Source organism: Muntiacus reevesi, chromosome 3 (assembly GCF_963930625.1).
Source record: "Muntiacus reevesi chromosome 3, mMunRee1.1, whole genome shotgun sequence".
Taxonomy (NCBI): Eukaryota; Metazoa; Chordata; class Mammalia; order Artiodactyla; family Cervidae; genus Muntiacus; species Muntiacus reevesi.
This window is the reverse complement of record NC_089251.1, coordinates 8,074,980-8,096,670: the sequence shown is the minus strand read 5'-3', so window position 1 is coordinate 8,096,670 and position 21,691 is coordinate 8,074,980. Positions and strand designations below refer to the sequence as shown.

The window sequence follows — 21,691 nt, the reverse complement described above, 5'->3', positions numbered from 1 at the left end:
TTGAGCTAAATCAGTTCCATTAATCAGCTGCATCAATTATTTAAATAACCAACCCCTTTAATTGCCTGTATTAGCTGATTTGTTCTAATAACTGATACCACTTATCGCATACATTATCTTAATTAATTGAATTAATGACCAGCAATTACAGTCCATTACCCTTTATTTCCCCAACTCAGGTTTTAGTCTGAGCTTTACCTTCAGGGTCTCCATCCTGGCCTGAGAGAAAGGGTGAGGCTCCCCCAGGGACCCTGGAGAAGAGGCTACTGTCCTCTTCCACCTTGGCCCTTCCTCGCCACAGGCAGCCTTGCCCTGCAGAGCCGTGGGGTCTTCCTGCCCTCTATCTGTCCCCCAGTTTGCTCCTGGGGCGTGGTCATATGGCCTTAAGTGGACACTTCCCAGCCTCTGCCTCCTGCTTCTCAGTTTGCCCCCGCCCTCCCCTCTGTGAGCTTTGACTTTCCGATTTGTGACATGGGCATACTTTAACTCTCTTCATAGAGGGGCTGCAAGGATCCTATGAGAAGAAAAGGTACAAGGTTCCTTAACCCCTGGGGCTCCTCCCTCTGCCACCCCACTCTGATCCTGCCCTTCCTGGGGGCTGGAGAGATTCTCTCCCTTCTTCACTCACCCGAGCAGAGCGACAGCCCTGCTCTGTGCTCCTCAGTCCTTCAAGGCTCTGAGCAGACAGAGCTGGGGGTGGAAAGCCCCATTTCTCCGGGGACACCCAGCCGTGGGCCTTTGGGATTCCATGCCAGGAAGGCCCTTGTCGTTAGCCCCTGCCCCACCGCCTCTCCCGAACAAGGAGCCACCACTGTCCTGGAGAGAGCTTGCTCCCCTCCCCATTCTGCACCCTCAGTCTTCTGGGCAGGGATGAGCTCCCCAGCAGAGCTCAGGGAGGGCGCCAGGCCTGTGGGGAGAGGCCAGAGCAGTGGCCTCTCTTCCCAGGGCAGAGCTGAGGGGTCTGGGTCCCGGGAGTTGCTGAGACTCAACAGCTGCTGGCCAAGGGCAGAGGGGGAAGGCGAGCGCTGAGCACTGACTGAGGGCCTGTGTGGAAGCCCCGCTTCACAGCAGGGCACGCGGCCACTCAGAGGAGACTCACGTTGGTTCTGCTTCTTTCCTTGCCCTAGGCAGGCTCCCCCAGAAGATGGGGATGCCCCCGGATGGAGACAGGGAGACAATGGGGAGAGGAAGGCGACGAAAACTAATCTTTCAACCAGACCAGGAGCCCCGAATTGACATCAGGAAGAGGAAATGGAGTGGGCATGAACAGAAAGAAGACACCTGGGGGCTCTGGAGAGGGCACTGAGCTGGGATGGAGGAGGCTGTGTGATGTCGGGTGAGTCGCCCCCGTCGGGTCTCATTTTCCTCTTCTATATATGGGTGTCCTGATAGCTGAGCATCCCGTGTGCTGGGACTCCCTCGGGCCATATCTAGGAAGAACGCTCTACTATGTCTGCTCTTCACAATGACCCTGTGAAACAGGCGCTGTTTTTGGAGAAGCAGATGGGGAAACTGAGGGTCAGAGAGGGGAGGGGGTCTCTCAACGTTATAAAGACAGTCAGCGGGCCTCTGAGCAGATGGTGTATCCCACCCTCCCCCACCCCTCCCCAGCTCTCAGCCCCCGAACGTCCAGCATTCTGTAAACAGGGTCCCCTGAGGGTTTGAGGGGATGTGGCTCCAGCTGGGGATGGGGGAACCTTCCGTCTATCCCGAGCCAGCGCAATTCCCACAGCCCGAGGCGTCTAGGGGTCTCGAGGGCTGTGAGAAAGTCTCCACAGGAAATGAGAGCCAGGAGCAGCTGGGCCCCTTCGGAAGACAAGGACCAGCCGCCCAGAGCCTGAGGAGACTGAACAGGCTGGGCCCACCGCAGCCCCCTCCCGGGGTGGGTAATCACTACCAGATGCCCGGCAACTGACGTCACTTTGCAGGGCCGAGAGGGTCGTGGGACTCGGGGGAGTGTTGGGAATTCTTGGACCAGATTCAACATTCCAAAAGGATATGGGGGGGGGGGGGTGTCTTGGCCTATTCTCAGTGCCTGGCACCAGGGCTGGGGCGCGGGCAGCTTAGGGTGCCCCTGGCTCTCCTATGGGGTGCTACCTTCTCCAAGTCTCAAGTTTTCCTGCTCAACAGCCCTGAGAATGAGAGCGGAGGGGTCTGGGTCTCTGGGAGGAAGGAAAGGATGCTCTGGTGAGACACTTCAGAAAAGAGTAAGACTCGGTCCAATCTTCCTCAAAGGAGAGGTGCTTGTCAAACATAAGTCAGAGTGGGACCGTCCTCTGCTCAAGGCCAGCGACGGCTGCCATCTCGTTCACAGTCAAAGCCAGGTCCTTGCCGGGCCTTCCAGGCCTTGCTTATCTGAACCCATTTCCTCTCTGGCCTCATTTCCACCCCTCCTCTCCCCAGCCCCCATCTTGCTTTCTGCTGCTCTTCCAACACGCCAAGTATGCTCCCACCTCAGGGCCTTTGTAGTTACTGTTCCTTTGACCTAGTATATCCTTCCCCAGCCATCAAGAGGGTCTGATCCCAGGATGCCTGAGACTAACATAATATTGTACATCGACTATATTTCAAGTAAAAAAAGCGGGGGGCGGGGGGGGGGGGGAATCTGTTCCCTCATCTCCTTTGCTCAAATATCAGTTTCTCACTGAGAATTTTTCCCTGGATAACTTTCAGCCACTACCCCAAGACCAGTTCCCCTACTTGATCTAAATCTTTCTCTCTAGTGCTGTTCTCTTCTAGCCGACTAGGTAACTCGTTATCTGATTTATCGTCTGTCTCCCCCACACTGGAATGGGGGCTCCACGAGAGTAGTGTTTTGTCTGCTGTGCTCACTGCTCTCTCCCCAGAATCTAGAGGGGTGTCTAGGGCATAGCTGCATCTCGGTAACTATTAAAATGAATGAAGTTCCAGCTCCTCCACTGTCTCAACTCGAGCAAGTTGTTAACCTCACAAAACCTTGATGTCTTCATCTGTAAAATGGGCTCCTGTTACCGCCTTTCCAGGGTTATGGGAAGCCATTTGAAGTAATGGGAGAGACAGATCTGAGATGCTTACTTACAGCAGGTGATATGTGGCTGGTGGTTAAGAGCCTGGGCTTGGGACCTGGTCAGGTCAGAAGCAAACCTTGGTTCTGACAATCTCTCTGTGACCTCAGGAAAGTCCCTTTTTCTCTCTGAATTTCAGTCTCCTCACTGGTAGAATGCAGCAAATAGAGGCTCCCACCTCACAGGGCCCATGCGGTAGAGGAGACCCACTAAGTACTCCAGGCAGGGCTGGTCAGCTGTCCTCTGGTGGGACCCTGGCCTGACCATTCCTGTGTGTGGGTGTGGCTATGGTGTGGGGCTTTGGGGGACCTCCCTTCCCTCTCTAAGCAGCCGCTTCCTCTTCTACAGCATGAACCAAAGGGTCAAGTGTCAGGACTCTCTAGAGCCACTGTTTCCCTGTAGGCAGCTGAGGGGATGGGGACTGGGGGGAGGCTGGGCAGCTCTCCTTTTTGGGAGCTAAAGGCCCTTCATTGCCTATGTTGTCGGCCCCTCCTCCCTCCTTCCTCTCATCCCCCATGATCTCAGCAGAGTACAGGGCACCAGGAAACTCCTGCAGCCTCACCTCTTCCCCTTCCTTCCTTCTGCTCCAGGTGCACCCTGCTTCCCAGGGGGTAGGGGAGGGACATGTCTCCCCCAACTTAGGCTGAACAGCCACTGGGATGACCCCCTTGGGACACTCAGGAACAAGGCCCCTAGTCTTACGTAGTGGCAGTTCTCAAACACCCTCATCCCCAAGCTGGACGGATCCTCAGAGACCATTCCAGGCCCATCTTGGCTGCTGGAGAGATGGACGCCCAGAGCAGGGTAGGATAAGCCTGAGATCACAACTGCAAAGCAGCTCTCCTGTCTCTGACATAGAGCTGAGCTTCACGGGCTCTTAGAAGAAATGTTCAATAGTTCCTCGCCTCCTACTTGGTCTAGGGCAGGTGAAACACTGGGTCCCAGGGCACCAGGAAGGGGCTCAATCCCATCTGCTAATCCACCCTCCTCAGGACCCCGGGACATCCCAGGTGATCAGGGGCAGGAAGGGAGAGTCTCCCTATTTCCTCTGTCAGTTCTAAGCCAGGCCTGATACCCCGAGGCACTGCCAGGACCATCTCTGCCCACAGGGGAGGATGACTGACTCCTAGACCTGGCATTCTCCAATTTTAGTATACGTGCTGCCAAAGCGAGCACTAGACCTGGCATTCTCAAGATGTCTCAAGACCTGCTGAGGGGTCTGATCCAGGAAGATGGAGTTAAACCCTGGTTCTGACTTTCACTAGTTGTGTCAAACTGGGCAAGTAAACCTCTTTCCTCATCTGTAAACTGGAGATAGTCATAGTGTCTCTCTCTTGGGACTGTTGTGACCAACAGATGCTCAGCCTGAAGCCGGGTCAGAGTTGCACCAAAAGAAAGTTTAAAAAGTGCCAGGTGCTAAACTCGCACCCAAGTTTGTCAGCTGCCCCAAAGGCACAGATTTGCCCCACAGATAACTCCCGGTCCCCGGCGGCGGCCCTCCTTGGTCCCAGCTCGGTCACTCACCCTCTGGATCCCAGTGCGGGGCACCTCCGGCCCACTGCAGTCATGGTTCTCTGCCGTAGCCGCCTGCAACCCGGGGACCTCCTGTTTCCAAGGCTCCCGCCTTTCTCAGGCTACCGAGCTGCGGAGCTCACAGCAGGACTCCAGGGGCGGAGCCTGGCTTGTAGGCCACGCCTCGGACACGCCCCTCCGCCCCTCTCTGGGCGCTCTCCACCGTCTACTCCGCCCTCTGGGAAAGACGTGCCCCGCCCCGGACACGCCCTTCTCCTCTGTCTTGCTCCGCCCTCCACGTCCGTCAGGGTCGGGGAGGGTCGGAAGGCCACGCCCCCAGCACACGCCTCCGCCTCGCCCCGCCCCTCTCCAACGCCAGCTTCCCCAACAGTCCCCGAGCAACACGGAAGGGCCACGCCTCCCAGGCACGCCCCTTCGCGCCGCCCGCCCCGCTTCCGCAAACTATCAGAGCTCATCTCAGGCTTTGGGTTACCTTACAACGCTCCCCCCGCACCGGACCCCTACATACAATCCTTGTTGCACGCCCGAATGAGGCCGAATTTAAGAGGATGGCAAGAGAAGGCAGGCTGGAGTAGGTAAAGATGGTGGGAAAGCATTCGTTCTTTAAATCATAAATGTAAGCACTTCCCATTCACTGCGCTGTTTGTTGTGTGCCAGGCACTGTGCGGAGATTCTTACAAGTACGTTATTCTTGAATTCTCACCACAGCCCTACAAGGTAGGTGGCTTCGTTGTGCCCATTTGTTAGATGAGAAAAGCGAGGCTCCGAGAAGGGAACAGACTTGTCCAAGGTCAGTAACAGGCAGTCTGGTCTGGATTCACTCTGCAGCTCTCCAAGGTCCTCCTCCTCCCTACTGAAGGACCAATTATCCCAGCACACAGAAGCTGTGCTTGGGGTCTCAGGGCAAAACCACTCAAGAGAGGATCCAGAACAAACCCTAGAGTTTACTTTTGCTCAGATTTTCTTTTTCCCTCTTTATTTCAGTAAGTACATCTATAATAACCAGTGTGGTTTAGACAAAGTCTCTGAGAATTGAAAAGACAGGGATGTCTTTGGTTGGGGCTGAGGGATCTCCCAAGGGCTGTAGGGCTTATAATGCGGTGGGTACCATGTGATGGATGAGTGTGCAGCCACTGGAGACAGGCAGATTCCTGCTCAAATCCCACCCCTGCAACCTTGGCTGAGTCTCAGATTCCCCAGCTGCAAGATGGGGGCGGGGAGGGTTATAGTATTGATATAATCTTTTACAGAATTTTCAGTGAGTAACATTTGTTTTGACACCTAGTAAAACGGGTACTTACTAATTGAGAGCTATGGTCATACATCACTATTTGTATTTTTGCAACAATTCAAAACACCCTATACCCAAATTAGGTAACAGATGCTTTACCAGACCAAGGGGAGCAATGTTGTCCAGTAGAATTAAAGGTGGAAATTCAGAGGTGGGGGCCCAGGGCAGGGATCCAGTGGCTGGGCTGGGCCCAGTCAGTAGCTGAAGGCTCATGCTGGAGGCTGCCTAGGGCTTTGGAGTCAGGTGGGTTTTAGGTCAAGTCCTAACTTCGTCATTTGCTAGATGTGTAATCTGACTGGGGCAGATGGCATGTCTTCTCTGAATCTCAGTTTCCTCATCTGTGGTATGGAAATAACAGTATCCTCTCCCTGGATTTTTTTTTTTTTCTGAGAATTAATTACACATGAAGGGCTAAGTACAGTGCCTGGTCTATAGCACTGAAAAGTGAAGTGAAAGTGTTAGTTGCGCAGTTGTGTCTGACTCAGTTTTGTCTGTGACTCCATGGACTGTAGCCCACCAAGCTCCTCTGTCCATGGGATTCTCCAGGCAAGAATACTGGAGTGGGTTGCCATTCCCTTCTCCAGGGGATCTTCCCGACCCAGAGATCAAACCCGAGTCTCCTGCATTATAGGTAGATTCTTTACTATCTGAGCCACTAGGGAAGCCTGGTTTATAGTAAGCACTTAGTTAATGTGTAGGGGTGTGTGTGTGTATTTTGTTTCTACAGATGTGTGTGTTGGGCGGTCCTCTCCAGACTGTGTTGGCAGAAGGTTGAAGATGCCATCCCCGCAGGTCCTGCCCTCACCCTTCCCTGATGGGCACCTACCTTTCTGAGGGCACATTCTTGGGGTCTCGCTCCTCTTCTGTGTCTGGCCTGGCATCCTCAGGTTTTCTTGTGGGGTCCACTTCCACCACTGAAGGGTTGGTTCCCACTCCTGGGGTGTCCTCCCTGGAGGCAGCAGTCTCTACCATCACCTTCTCTGCTGCCTCCAAGACTGGGGGTTCAGGCAGGCTTCGGGGTACCACCTGGGGCTCAGGGCCAACTTTCTGGGCCTTCTGGGTGGGCTGTTTGCCCTGAGCCTTCTTAATGCTGGGGCGAGGCATGGTGCCCATGTGGCTGTACATGTCGCTGGAGCGGGCATAGGCCGGGGGGCTCTTGGGGACTGTCACCATGTCATCCTGTGTGGCATCGAAGGTGTCAGCCTCCACCTGGGGCCGGATACTGTTGGGGGCCATAGATCGTCTCAGAGTAAAGGACCGAGGAAGGTTGGAGAGACTCCCAAACCCCTTGAACTTGAAGAACTCTGGAAGAGGGGAAGGGAGGGAAAGGAGTTAATGACATTGCCAGCAATAATAATAATGACAAGGAAACATTTGTGCAGTTCCACTAACTGAGGGTTCAAGGAGGGTTGGGAGCTTCACTGACACCCCCTCTAAGTGTTGTGGTATAACATGGCACCACTGGGATCCTGTAGCCTTTGAATTCCACATCCTAGCTTTGTGACCTTAGGCAAGTCACTTGACCTCTCTGAGCCCCATTCATTCACATCAGTAAGATAGAGATTATAGTATTCATCCCCCACAGCAGGGGCAGGGGCAACCTCTGGGCTGTGGACCAGTACCTCCTGGCAGATCAGCAACAGTATTAGATTAGAAATAAAGTGCATGATAAGTCTAATGCACTTGAATCATTCCCAAACCATCCCACCCCATCCCCAGACGATGGAAATACTGTCTTCCACGAAATTGGTCCCTGGTGTCAAAAAGGTTGGGGACCACTGTCCTCTGGGCAATGGAAAAATTGAAGAAAGGCATGAACTCAGCATGTAAATAACATGCTTCATAGCCGTCGGAAGTAGTGAAGATGGTGATGACGATCACAGTAAACGCCTCTGCGTTTGTCAAACATGCCACCCTCATTAATTACTTCCCTGAACTCACAGCACTACCCCATGGCACGAGTTTAATCCCCCATTTTCCAGATGAAGAAACTAAGGTTCAGAGCGGTGACATGACCTGCCTGAAGTCACACAGCTGGAAGCAGGTGTGTGTGTGTGTGATGTGCGTGTCAGGGTCGGGGGAGTGGGTGTTTGAACGAGGCTCTGAGGTGCCCCGGAGGTGCGGATGAAGTGAGAAGGGGGCTCTTGGGTCCCCGAGGGTCCCACTCCCTGCGGTTCTCTCCTTCCTGTCAGCTGAGCCCTGGTCGGGACTCAGGCGGCAGTGCTCGGGTGATACCATCTCCGCGTTTCCGCAGGGGTGCGCCTGAGCGCCCTCCTGCCTGCTCCCAACTGTGGGACTGCCCCTCCTCCTAGCCACCACCGTCTGCCCGACTTCACCACGGCCCCTCCATAAGCAAAAACCCAAAACCCTGGCATTTCCCACTTCCTTGGCATCCTCCACCTCCTCAGATCCTCACGACCATGGTGGAACATAGGTGGGATGGCCCCATTTGATGGAGGGGAAACTGAGGCCCAGAGAGGGGAAGGAATTTGCCCAGGGTCAGAAAGCCAAGCGGAGCCTGGCCGAGGGCCCAGGGCTCTGGAGTGCGGGGGTCAGTGCTCTGGGGCTTTCCTCCCAGGCCTGCCCACCCCCCTCCCCACCCTCAGTCTTAGAGCCTCTGCCTCCCGACAAGCCCATCAGCAGATGCTGAGGCTCTGCTCTCAGAATGAATCGCCTCCGTTCTTGGTCCCACTTGTTTTTCTCCTGGGGGCCGGGGGTCTGGAGGAGTGGGGCAGGGAGGGAAACTGAAGTCCAGGGTCCAGGGAGGTGAGACTGAGCCCTGCTCTGTACCCCCATATGACCTCAGGCAAGCCCCTGGGTCTTTCATCTGTGGAACACAGCCATAATCCTTGCCCTGTACACTCCTCTCATGTGCTGTCAGATCCAAAGCACCAGAGGGGGTCTTCCCTGTGGTCCGCTGGCTAAGACGCTGTGCTCTCAATACAGGGGGTCTGGGATTCAACCCCTGGCCAACGAACTAAATCCCACATGTTGTAACTAAAAAGATCTTCCATGCCACAGTGAAGATCTAAGATCCCAAGTGCTGTTACTAAGACCCAGCATAGCTAAATCTGTATCTAAATCTTAAAAAAAAAAAAAAAAAAAAAATCAGAGGGAGCTGAAGTTTTCTGGGACCAGGAAGGAATCAGCAACCTGGGGAAGAAGAGTGATGGGTGGGTGTGGCCCCTCAATGAGTTGCTCTGGGTCCCAGCGTCACTGCTGGTGGGGTCGTGGGACATTAACCCATGGCACGCACCTCTCCCCCCTCCGCCGCCCCAGCAACTCCCAACCTGAGACCCCCATGTGAACCAGTGCAGAGGCAAGCAATGGAATGCGTGGAGGTCTTCCCTGGCCCAGCCCGGAGGTCAAAGGGAGCCAGAGGACACATAGACAAATGGAGAGACTGACAGTTGGGCGGGGAGAGACAGAGAAATAGCGACAGACAGAGACAGACAAGAGAGAAACAGAGATGGAGACCCAAACCAGCTGGAGAGAGAGAGAGATCGGGCCAGAGGGATGCAGAGACGGCGCCATGGAAACTCAGAATCAGAGTCCTCCAGAGAGAGCCAGAGATGGACAGAAAGAGAAACAGAAACGAGATAGAGAAGCAGCAGATGCAGAGAGGCTGGGACGGACGGACAGACAGAGGGATGAAGGACGGTGCAAACGGCACCCCGCACTCACTGAACTTCTTGCTGGCCTTCTTGGTCCCCTCCGTCATCTCGGCAAGTCGTGCAGAGCCCCTGGCCGAAAGGCAAGTGGTCACTCGAAGCTCTGGACATCAATGCTGGGATGCCTCCCTCACCTCCCCTTCCCCTTTCTCGCGCCCTCTCACTAGCTTCCTCTGTGTATTTTTAAACCAGTGAAACTCTCACAGCCCCACCCTCCCCATCCTCTCCGCAGGGGGGCGGAGGCAGGGGCCCCCCCCTCAAGTCCCAGCCCCTGTGGGCCTCCTCCTTGGCCTCAGCAGCGGGGGGAGGCGGGGGGGCAGACCACAAGCGCGTGAGATCTAGAAGGTCTGGGAATGAAACCGCAGGCTCTGGGAACAGAGCCTACTGGGCTGGGGGCCTCCAGGGACCTGACGACCGCTGTCGGGGGGTCTGGCCAGTGGGCTGGGAGGGTGCAGGGAGTCAGGCCTGCGGGCAGCGGGGTTTACTCTAAGCCTCAGTGCTGGCGGATGTACTGGCAGTGGTGGCGAGGGGAGTGCCATGGTTTGGCCCGTTGGCCCTGAGACCACCCAAATTCAAGTCTTGGCTGCCCCCCTTCTGTCACCGTGTGATCCTGGACAAGTCCCTCCCCAAGCCTCAGTTTTGTCTCTGTGAGTGAGGGGTATTTGCAATGCCCACCTCACAGGGTCCAGCGCTTGGTGCAAAGCCTGGCACAGAATCAGTGTCCTCAAGGCATGGTCACTCCTTTTCAAGCTGGCAGGGACATGGCGATAATTTAGTCCACCAGCCAGCTATACAAGGACAGGATAGGAAAACAGAGACACAGGCAGGCAGAAGGACCCCGGGCCATACAGCGGCTTGGTAGCACAGACTGAGTGACAACTTGCCCTTTCAGGCCCTTTTAACCCACAGCCTGGTGTTTTTCTACCCTGCAACCCCGTGTGTGTGTGTATGTGCACGCTCACATGGACAGGACAGAGATGAGGAAATGAAACCTCCCCTACATAGGTTGTCCCTGACACCTGCCGAAGCATCCAGCAGCTGCTGGGGGCACCCGAAGACCAGAGGCTTCAGATCCCGGCTCTGAGTGCGGAGTTACTTCTGCCTCCGAAGACTCGGCCACCTAATTTCTAGAATAGGCACGAGTGTAAGGTACACAGTCAACCCACGAAGGCTGTGGCATGATCGGACATTATTATCCTGGCCCCAGGGCTGGCCCACTGGGGTGTGAAAGGGGAAGTTCAAGGTCAGGTGGGGCCCCTTGTACATCCTCCATAAAAATAATAACTACTAACGACTAACATTTTCTGATCACCTAGTATGGGCCAGCCAGAGGGCTCAGTTCTTCTGCCCTAAGGAGGCAAATACTGTTTTTCTTGTCCTCATTCTATAGATGTGGAAACTGAGGCCCTGCTCTGAAATCAAGTGACCTGCAATTGGGACCTGCCGGTCTAGGCATGGAGTCTGAGGTCCTAACTTGCACACTCAGAGCGCCTGCCACCCTCTGGCAGCTGGATGATAGACCTTGGTGGGAGAAGGGCCTGCCGAACTTTCTCAATGGGACAAGGGGGAACCGGCGGCCTTGGAAGGGAAAGGGACACAGCCCATGAGATGGAGACAGCAAACAGGCCTGGCTGGGACAAAGTTCAAATGAAAGGATGGGGCTTCTGGACCATGGACTTGGGAGGAAAAGGGGGTACAACTCCAGCTCCCTCTCTTAAGCATTGACCATGATCCAGGCATGGATCTGGAAGCCCCCACAGATCATCACAGATCTGTGAGGTGATCCTGGCATTGTCCCATTTCACAGATGAGGGAACTGAGGCTAACGGGGAGCAGGGGCTGGACAGATACCCAGGTGTTTTAACTCCCAGACCAGTGCCCCTTCCCATCTCTGGTTGTTGTCGGAAGAGGGAGAGGGGCCGGTGGCCTGGTGGTAGCTAAAGGGGTTTTCCTGGTGAGAGCTGGAGGGTGGATCCCCCAGCTTCTTTCTCGGGAGGCAGTTGGAGGGATTTGGGCTAGCTGCTGAGGCAGTGGCGTCAGCCAGTACTGGCTTTCTGGCCAGGCCTACTCCCGACTTGCTGTGTGACCCTCCATGAAAGACTTTACCTCTCTGAGTCTCAGTTTCCTCATCTGTGAAATGGGGTCGCAGTAATCCCCCCGGCTCCCCCACTTCCTGGAGTTGTTGGGAAGACAAAAAAAGCGAGTGATGGCCTGGGCCACTACACACTGGCACTTCTTGCTGAAGGATGGAGGTGGTTCAGGCCAGGGGCAGACTGGCTTAGGTCAGGAAAACCCCGGGGCAGGCACGCTGGGTGAAACTCGGGAGTCCCAGGCACGGCCAGGGCGAGGCTGTGCTGCCGTGGTGGAGGAGCCTTGCTTGCGCCAGGCTAGCCCTGCCGTTGGCCCAGGCGCCAGGGTAGTTGCCGCATCCCTGGGAGAATGAATGGGGCTCAGTGTGACCACTCAGCGTGGCGGCTCCGCTGAGCTCAGAGCCCTCTTTGTGCCGCCTCGAGTGGCCGTTGGGAGTGCGGCTGGGGACCTGCTGGCCGGTGGCTGTCCCCCGGGCCCTCCTCAGCCGGCGCTGGAGGCCAGCCCAACCCCGCTCTGCAGCCCTGAACACATGAGAGCTTTCCAGCCTCAGGCCTTTGCTTGGGCTAGACCCACACTTGGAACGCACGCACCCCTCCACTGGCTCGTCTTTCTCTCCACTGAGTCTCTGTGGTCTAGACTGAGCCACAGGGCCCTGGGAATCCTGCTCTGATTTCTAGCCCCTCCTTTCTCCCCTCCCCAATCCATGACAGAGGTGTCAGCAATCTGGCCAAGGACGATTAGAGACTGGAGCCTTTCAATGTCATAGTCACTGTACCCAGGCACACCTGAATCCAGACGGCCACCTGCCTGACCTCAAGCAAGTCACGTCACCTCTCTGAGCGTCATTGTTCCCATCAATAAAATGGGACAAACTCAGCATCTCTCACACGATCCTGTGGCCATGAAATAAGACGTCTACACTGAGAATACTATCTGTATTCCATTCACTTGTGTCTTCATTTTTTAAAATATTTTTATTTATTTACTTGGCTACCCTGGGTCTTGGTTGCAGCACATGGGATCTTTAGTTCCTGTAGATGGGATATTTTAAATTGTGGCATTCAGAATCTTCTAGTTGAGGCATGCAAACTCTTAGTTTGGCATATGGGATCTAGTTCCCTGATCAGGGATCGAACCCAGGCCCCCTGCATTGGGAGCTGAGTCTTTGCCTCTGAACCACCAGGGAAGTCCCTCACTTGTGTCTTTATATGCATGTTCCAAACAAACCTCATGCTTCGTCAGAGGCACTGGCCTCAAGCTTCCACACTGGCTGCAGGCCTGCTCTAACTGTAGGACTCAGCAGACATCTTTTCACAGCTTGCCTCAGTTGTTTTCTACGGGGGGCCAAAGAGACCTGGCTTTGAACCCCAGCTCCATAGCCCCATGGCTGCGTGGCCTTGGGCAGGTCACTTTTACCACTCTGAAACTGTTTCCTCTTCTGTAACTTGAGTCCCCTAACAGCAGGTTTCTAAGACAGGTGCTGTAAAGTTCCAGAGGTCTGGCCTGTATCATGGGGCCAGGCACGCAGTCAGTACCTAGCTGGTGTGGGCAGAAGGTCCATGGAATTGCAGGGCTGTGAACATCCCCCAGCCATTCTCTATTCTATGTCCCCCTATCCGGTGACCCCTTGTCTCCCCAGGTAGACCAGCAACAAGAGCACCCCACCAAGGAGCCTTTCTTCTTCCCTCCATATGCCCCGCACCCTGCTCCTGGTCAGGGGAAGGAAACAGGAGGTCCAGATCAGACAGCTGGCCAGGGGCTCCCTTTCCTACTCTGTGCCTCAGTTTCCCTAACTGCTAAATGGCAGCAGGACCAGAGGCTCTCTCAAAGCCTGGTCAGTCAGTCAGCAAACATTTCCTGAGTACTGGCCACAGGCCCGGCCTTGCCAGCCTAACTGATCCATGGAAACAGGAAACATTTCCTTCCAACCAGCAAAGAAGTCAGAGTCGGTGAGAAGTTGTTTCTGGCAAGAACCTAATTTCTTCTCACTTTCACTGGGCAGCCTTCTGAAGGGCTCTGACTGCTCCTGCCTCCCGCAGGGAGGGCTGAGGGCCCGAGGCCCTGAGGGAAGTGACTGGCAATGTCAGGGTTCAGGCCAGGGATGGTGGGGTGGAGGTGATGACACCACCGGAACTTCTGCTGAGGCCTCTGCCCACAGGATGTGACTTAGGGAGGGCTCGTGAGAAACAAGCAGGGGCCCCAGCCTGAGAATCTGATGGTGGAAGTCACCCAAACCCACGCAGACCTCCGCTCTTCCACCCAATGCGACTATCCCCTCCCACACCTCCCAGTGGCATCCGGCCACCCAGCTGGCGATGCTGTGCCATGACTGTGCCCTTGCTCCACCCTCAGCCCAGGTGGGCGGGGCCCTGACATGGGTAACTTCTTGGGGTTGGCACCAGACTTTGGCTGGTGTTGGCTTTACATATCAGTGTGGCAACTGGCCAGGTGTTTGACCCTGGCCAATGATGTCACCATCCATGGGGTTCTCCAGGCAAGAATACTGGAGTGGGTTTGCCGTTTCCTTCTCCAGAAGATAAGCTGGTTAGATAGTATCACCGACTCAATGAACATGAATTTGAGCAAACTCCAGGAGATAGTGAAGGACAGAGGAGCCTGGCGGGCTTCAGTCCACGGGTCAGAAAGAGTCAGACACGACTTAGCAACTGAACAACAACAATAAGTGATGTCACCTCTGAGTTTCAGTGTTCTTCTATGTACAGTAGAGGTAATAATAGTATAATATTGCTGAGTGAGAATTGAGATAATTCCCATAAAGTGCTAAGTGTACAGCTTGGACCATTTATTTTCCCTCCATAAACTATAATTACTACAATTATTATTATTTTCTTTCTCCCTGCTCTCCCTACCCCCAATTTAGCCAATGGCCACCCTGCTTCTAATACTGTACCCAAGAAACTGACCCCAGATCACTCCCTGACATGCCCCAAACCCTCACTGGTCCATACTGCCTTCAGGAGAGGGCTCACTACTCCTCACCTGATCCTCAAGACCTTCCCTGGCAGTCCCCCCGCCTCCCAGCAGAACAGGGTCTCTTGGGACACCAGGATCACCAGACCCGTTCCTGACTCCTCCTACAAAGAAGCTTCAAGGCCAAGCCATGTGAGCTAAGAGCTGGAGAGTAACCCAGGAACCTTCCTGGCAGAAGAGAAGGTAGTGGGGTGCAATCACAGAGCACAGCCCTGAAGGCAAGGGGCTCTGGGGTGTAGGAAACAGTGTGGCCACAGCCTAGGTGGGGAGATGGAAAGAGCCTCAAATGTCACAATTTGGCTTTTCCTGATGATAGTGGAGAGAAATACATACAGACATCATTTCAGAATGCTCTGACGGGCGCTGGGAGGGGGACAGATGGAGGGGACAGACTGGGGAGGACAGGTCTTAGGATCCATTGGTAGAGGACTGGGGTGGGGGCTGCAGATTGAAGAGGGGTGGAGAGGAGGTCTGAAGGCGGCTGGTTGTTAAGGGCTGGAGGGAGATACAGGAGGCTCCTGGAGCCAGACGGTATCAGAAAGCTGCTGGGGAAGAAGGGCCAGGGTAGGAGAAGCAGGCATAGGATCAGAGGAGGAGATGGTGAATGGTGGTGGGCTTGGTAACCTGGCATAAGGACAGCAGGCCTCAAACAGCACCACTTGCTATATTGCTGGACAGACCGTAAATAGTCTGAATCAAGAGAATCCTCTTCGGATTCAGACAGACAAGGTTCGAGTCCCAGTTTTATTACTGTGTGACCTTGAGCAAATGACCTCACCTCTCCGAGCCTCAATGTGCTCCTCTGTAAAATTGGTTAGTGATGCTGACTATGGGGCGGTGGATTCAGGATTCAGCAGGAATGTCCAGCACTTCCTGAGCACACAAGAAGGGCCGACGAAATGCCGGCTACCTGTGTGACTACTAGCCCGGGGGGAGACCAGTTAGGGAGCAGCTCGGCGGGAGCCAAGGTCCTGTGGGTTTCATCTCTGTCTCCCAGAGAACCGGGTGGGGGTCCAGGAGTGGACGGCCCAGGCGTTGCTGGCTCACCACCTTCAATGTCGCTGCGCCCCCTGGCGGCTGTCGCTTGCCATATCAACAGCGGGTCGGCGGGGGCCCGGGGAGGCGGCGGCGGGGGCCCGTTCTCCCCTCCCCGGACCCAAGGCCGCTCCCTCGGCGCCTCTAGTCTTCGCCTGCGTAGAGTGGGGTGTGGGGGGCGGGTAGGGAAACCCCGAGCCGGGGAGGAAGGGACTCCCCGCTGCGGCTGGCATGTGCGGGTAAACTGAGGCACGCGGCAAGTCGCGCCCCGAAGCCAGGTGTTGAGCGCGGGGCCCCACCTCCGAAGGCGGAGGAGGGGCCGCGGGCGGTGACGCGCCGAGGGCGGCGGGCGGGCGGGAGGCAGGCGGCGGCGGCGGCAGGTGCGGCCGCGGAGGGTGGAAAGGAGGAGGGAGGGGGCGGGCGGAGGGGGAGGGGAGGGCGAGGCCCGGGCACCTCCCCCTTTATAACGCGCCCCCTCCCGGGCTCTCGGGCCGCCTCCTCATCGGCTGTTTCCGTCTTGCCCCCTCGCCCGGCCGCCCCGGGCCCGGGCCCGGCCAGGGAGCCCCCAGGCCGCGGCTCGGGGGGCCGCCCCCCCATCCCCCCCGCGCCCGGCGCCCAGCGCAGCCCGGCGGAGGCGGCGCCGTCGGAGGAGGAGGAGGAGGAGCAGGGCACTGCGGCTGGCCCCGGATCGGGCGCCAGAGCGGCAGCGGCTTCGGCAGCGGCGGCGGCGGCGGCCCGAGCCGATGCAGCGGGACGCACCACCTCGAGCCCCAGCCCCGGCGCCCCGACTCCCCGCGCCCCCGATCGGGGCCGCCGCCGGCGCCAGCGGCGGCGGAGGCGGGGGCAGCGGCGGTGGCGGAGGCGCCTCTGCAGCTTCGGCTCCTCCTGGCCTCCCGGGAACTACAAGTCCCAGGGGGCCTGGCGGCGGGCGGCGGGCGGAAGAGGCGGGGTCGGCGCCTCGAGGCCGGAAGTGGCCGTGGAGGCGGAAGTGGCGCGGCCGCGGAGGGGCCTGGAGCACGGCGGCGGGACCCGGAGCGGGAGCGGCGGCAGCGGCGGCGGCGGCGGTGGCAGGAGGTGGCGGCGGCGGCGGCGGCGCACTGGAGTCAGCCATGGCAAAGCAGTACGACTCGGTGGAGTGCCCTTTTTGTGACGAGGTGACCAAATATGAGAAGCTCGCTAAAATCGGCCAAGGCACGTTCGGGTAAGGCTGGCCCCCACCCCCAGCCCCGGGGACCGGGAGCCTCTGAGCCTGCGCCCCTTCCGGCCGACGTCGGGACGTCCAGCCCCGGGCCTGGTTGGTCGGGAAGCCACTTAGACGCAGACTTACCCCCTGGCCTCGCTAGGCCGCACCGCAACCCCGTCGGGGCCTGAAGGAGTCGGCCGGCGGGGAGGGGCCTGAGGCCCTCGATGGGGGGGCAGGGAGGGGTTGCAGAGGGGAGCCTGTGAGTGGAGCGGGATCTCTCCGCGAAACGCCCGGGTGAGGCGCAAGGAGCAGAGGGAAGGAGGTTGAGACTCGAGAAGGGACTGAGTCACCGCGTGGTGGGGTAGCCGAGTGCCCTGCGGGACCCGGCCCAGCCCCGCCCGGGATTCCCTTTCCGGCCCTCCTCTGGTGGGGGAGGGGCGGGCCCTGCGGAAACGGCCTCTAAGCGCTCTCTTGGGTCCCCCCTCTCCGCCTGCAGGGAGGTGTTTAAGGCCAAGCACCGCAAGACCGGCCAAAAGGTGGCCCTGAAGAAGGTACTGATGGAGAACGAGAAAGAGGGGGTGAGTATGGGGTGGGGTGGGGTGGGCAGCTCGGCCAGCTCCCTTGGGTGTGAGGTTGCGTTTCCACCTTTCTGCTTTTGAGACTCTCAATGTAATAGATTCAGATTAGGTGTTTGGAAATTTCCATATTACAGGAAGTTTGACTTCCCAGTTCAGTCTTTGAATTGAGATGTCTTAGAGCTTTTGATACTTCATTCTTAGGTGAATATGGTTGATGCCAGGAGGGGGAGCCCATGCTTGCACCCAGTGCCCCTGGGGTTTTGAAGTTAGGAAGTCTTTAAACACTTGTTTCCTTAGAGTTTAATTTTGTTGAACGCAAAAAAAAAAGAAAATATATATATATATAAAATAATGATAATTACATGCAATGGTTTTAAAAAGGTGATTGGTGTTCAGTTGAAAAGCAACAGTTTCTCCTGCCACACACGTGTGTTAGTTCTGATCCAGCTTTCCAGAGACCCGTTTCTTTAATTATATATTGGTTAACTGCCAAACAGGCTAAACGCAGGCATAGGGCTAAAATTTATAAGGTTGAAGAAACTGCAGAGCGTCTGATGACTGGTTACAGAACCTTTGTGTGAAGTATCACTGTTTCAATTCATTCATTGAATTATTTTGATTCATTTCATTCAGTTCTTTATGAGGGGTACATAGTTACTCCCATTTTAGGTTTGTGGCATCTGAGACAACTAATTTCAGAGCCTGTGCATTTACTCTGTCTCCCAACCTTTGACCCTTCGCGTGGACCCCATGGCCAGTTCCTGGGTCTATAGTGTGCTCACCCACTTTTGACTTCCTCCTGTCTTTTCTCCCACCCAGTTCCCCATTACAGCATTGCGGGAGATCAAGATCCTCCAGCTTCTAAAACACGAGAATGTGGTCAACTTGATTGAGATCTGTCGAACCAAAGGTAAGTTGTTTGAATCGTGTCCCCATTTTCAGATGGGGAAACTGAGGCTTTGTTTGCGGAGTTGAAACTGGACACATTTACACTGCCTCTTCTTAACCCAGACATTCCAACCGTGACTGCTTTCTCTGGTCCTTTCATCGGAGCAGGTGCTTTCCCCAGGGCCTGCCACAGCACCCGGCCCAGAGAAGGCACTCAGAAAATATTTTACCTGTGAAGGAGCTGGTACCCGGATATCCGGGTGGCCATGGGTTGGAGGGGTTGGGAGCTAGTTTGGGGGAAATGAGCTGCATATGAGGTTTCTGATTTTTTTTTTCTTGCCTCTCCCTCCCTCCTCCTCATTCTTCCTGCCTCAGCTTCCCCCTATAACCGCTGCAAAGGCAGTATATACCTGGTGTTTGACTTCTGTGAGCATGATCTTGCCGGGCTGCTGAGCAACGTCTTAGTCAAGTTCACACTATCTGAGATCAAGAGGGTCATGCAGATGTTGCTTAACGGCCTCTACTACATCCACAGGAACAAGGTGGGGGCTGGAGTGGGGGAGGAGAGAGCAAGGCTTGGGCTGGCCTTTGCACTCACTGCGGGGTGGGCATAGCTAAGGGACCCCTGGGAACCCTCCGCCTTGTGCCTCCTGCAGATCCTGCACCGGGACATGAAGGCGGCTAACGTGCTCATCACCCGCGATGGGGTTCTGAAGCTGGCGGACTTTGGGCTGGCCCGGGCCTTCAGCCTGGCCAAGAACAGCCAGCCCAACCGCTACACCAACCGTGTGGTGACCCTCTGGTACCGGCCCCCAGAGCTGTTGCTCGGTGAGGACTCTCCCGAGCTGGCAGAGGGGAGCAGGGGCTGGGCACTCAGCTCAGTCTCAGCACCCCAGCTGCCAGGGCTTCTTGAGCCACCGGCCCCAGGGGCGTGGCCTCTCCAGAGGCCGTGGGGCTCAGGGGGCCCTCCCTGGTGTGCTCTTGTTCCCAGGGGAGCGGGACTACGGCCCCCCCATTGATCTCTGGGGCGCTGGGTGCATCATGGCGGAGATGTGGACCCGCAGCCCCATCATGCAGGGCAACACGGAGCAGCACCAGCTCGCCCTCATCAGCCAGCTCTGCGGCTCCATCACCCCTGAGGTGCGTCACAGCCCGCCTCCTGGGGGGCCCCGAGGCCACACACCTCCGAGGGGGGTGGGGGGGGGGCACGGAACGGAGGTGAAGCCCTGACCTGGACAGGCGGCTGTGGAGGGTCAGGGTCTGCTGTTCAGAGCCATGGAGACGTCAGGTCTCAGATGCGTCCCCAGTTACTGGGGTTTTCTGGCAAGGCATCTTGAGCCCTCACCTCAGAGCTGCTCTGTGCCGTGAGACATCTGTGGTTCTGTCAGGCTTGGCACATGTGTCCCAGGCAATTCATGTCAAAGGGTACTCAGTGCCTGTGTCCCGTCTGTGGTCACTGCTGCTTTGACCGCAAAGGGCTCTGAACTGCTCTCTAGGGTGGTCTGCAAGCATCTGAGCAAGTTGTACATATTTACTTATTTAATTTTGGCTGCTCTGGATCTTCACTGGTGCGCCTGGGCTTTCTCTAGTTGCAGTGTGGGGGGCTTCTCTTGGTCCGGAGCACTGACTTTAGACCCGGGCTTCAGTCATTGTGGCGCATGGGCTTCGTTGCTCCATGGTTATGTGGAATCTTGCCAGACCAGGGGTCAAACCCATGTGCTCTGCATCAGCAGGCAGTTCTTAACCATCGGATCACCAGGGAAGTCCTGAACAGAGACATATCCAGTCACTGAATACGTACTTGACCAGTGGACCAGCCACATACCCCGCTGGACTAACTCTTACCCTCTTTCTATGCCTCCCCCCTGCCCCAGGTGTGGCCAAATGTGGACAAGTACGAGCTGTTTGAGAAAGTGGAGCTGGTCAAGGGCCAGAAGCGGAAGGTGAAGGACAGGCTGAAGGCCTACGTGCGAGACCCCTACGCGCTGGACCTCATTGACAAGCTGCTGGTGCTGGATCCCGCCCAGCGCATTGACAGTGACGACGCCCTCAACCATGACTTCTTCTGGTCCGACCCCATGCCCTCGGACCTCAAGGGCATGCTGTCCACCCACCTGACATCCATGTTCGAGTACCTGGCACCTCCACGCCGAAAGGGCAGCCAGATCACCCAGCAGTCCACCAACCAGAGCCGGAATCCCGCCACCACCAACCAGACGGAGTTTGAGCGCGTCTTCTGAGGGCCGGCTGCTGTTGCTTCTCGTTAGGGCCGTGGTTTTGGTTTTTTTTCTTCTGCTCTGTGACTTGCACTGTGGAGATTATGGGGCATGTGAGTTTTTCCTCTAGCGCATATCTTATTTAATCCGCACCCTGGGCATCGGGCACCAACCGAGCAGACTGGAGTAAAACTTTGGCGGAGAGTCCAGGAAGGCACCTGAGCTGCCTCACCTTGTTCCCTGGCTTTGGCGGTGATGCCCAGAGGGTCTCCCTTTACCTTAGGACAGGACTGGGGTGGGGGAGAAGGCATGCCCACCTGTGACTCTGAGAGACCCCAGCATGTTGGGAGGAGGGGACTGGTCCCTCACCCACCCCGGCCCTCCCTGTGGGATGAGAAACTTCTGTGGGGCACAGAACCAGCCTCAGGAATGGGAAGGTTAACCATCGGATCACCAGGGAGGTTAATGGGAGGTCTCAGCCTAGCCCTCAGAACCTCTGGGGCCGACGGAAGCTCTTGGTTTCTTTAATAGGACAGTTTTATCGTGTTGATTTTGTTCGATGTTCAGAGACATTCCTGGGTACAGGCTGGTCAGTTACAATTAAAATTGACTCTTTTTCAGTAAACAGTTGTGTGCTGTGTTCTGTGTTCAGACTGCCAGCTCTCAACCCTGTAGCTGACCACTGAGATTGGATTTGTCAGGACGTGGTACTTCCTTTGTCCCGGTTCATGTTCCCTGACATACCTTCAGGGGACTTCTGTCTCTCTTGTTTGTTTCTCCTGCGTACCCAAGTGGCAGGTACCATGATGCTCCCTTATTCTCCACTCAGTGTCAGAGAAAGCAGGGAGACAGATGAGGAAAGGGACCCAGTCTGCGAGGAGGAAACGGGGGGACCTTCTGTGAGCCGCATCTGCAGCGGTGACCCAGTGGGGCAGAGTCTGCCTTGGCTGACAGACTTGTTCAGACTTGACTTACAAACACAGGAGGCTGGAAAGGCTTCTAGCCAGTGGAATGACAACAGATCTGTAACCTGCAGGAGTTCTTGGGCTGCTGACCAGAGAGTGGCAAAAGAGGAAATGACCAGAAGAGCTGAAGGGTCTCCAGGGCCTTGTGGAGGTGGCAGTAACTTGAGTTAGGGTGGCAAGCGGGCAGGAGAACAGAGAACAGTCA

General features: G+C 56.3%; 2 protein-coding genes across 3 annotated transcripts in view; one reads left to right on the top strand and one right to left on the bottom strand.

Moving 5' to 3' along the window:
- Positions 1-9,705, bottom strand: part of SH2D3C (SH2 domain containing 3C) — a 32,853-nt gene extending 23,148 nt beyond the window's left edge. Inside the window, exons 1-2 of one of the 2 annotated variants that reach the window (XM_065928401.1) lie at positions 9,553-9,705; positions 6,695-7,172 (exon numbers count right to left, since the gene is read on the bottom strand). In XM_065928401.1, coding sequence (XP_065784473.1) covers positions 6,695-7,172; positions 9,553-9,589 — 515 coding nt within the window. In that variant the 5' untranslated portion in view covers positions 9,590-9,705. Of the gene's footprint in view, positions 1-4,568; positions 4,688-6,694; positions 7,173-9,552 lie in introns of those variants that run through there. The other variant, XM_065928402.1, reaches the window with a different exon arrangement.
- A 6,569-nt stretch (positions 9,706-16,274) lies between these two features.
- On the top strand, positions 16,275-21,146 carry CDK9 (cyclin dependent kinase 9). The gene is made up of 7 exons (XM_065928400.1): positions 16,275-16,857; positions 17,336-17,417; positions 18,237-18,327; positions 18,681-18,847; positions 18,962-19,133; positions 19,297-19,445; positions 20,180-21,146. Exons 1-7 carry the CDS (start codon positions 16,400-16,402, stop codon positions 20,543-20,545), a joined length of 1,485 nt encoding a protein of 494 aa, XP_065784472.1. The 5' UTR covers positions 16,275-16,399; the 3' UTR covers positions 20,546-21,146.
- The last annotated feature ends 545 nt before the right edge of the window (positions 21,147-21,691 follow it).

Coding starts and splice junctions, on each gene's coding strand:
- CDK9 (XM_065928400.1), top strand. CDS start 16,400: ATGCAGCGGGACGCACCACCTCGAGCCCCAGCCCCGGCGCCCCGACTC. Junction 19,134..19,296: donor GCCCCCAGAGCTGTTGCTCG/GTGAGGACTCTC, acceptor TCTTGTTCCCAG/GGGAGCGGGACTACGGCCCC. Junction 19,446..20,179: donor GCGGCTCCATCACCCCTGAG/GTGCGTCACAGC, acceptor CCCCTGCCCCAG/GTGTGGCCAAATGTGGACAA.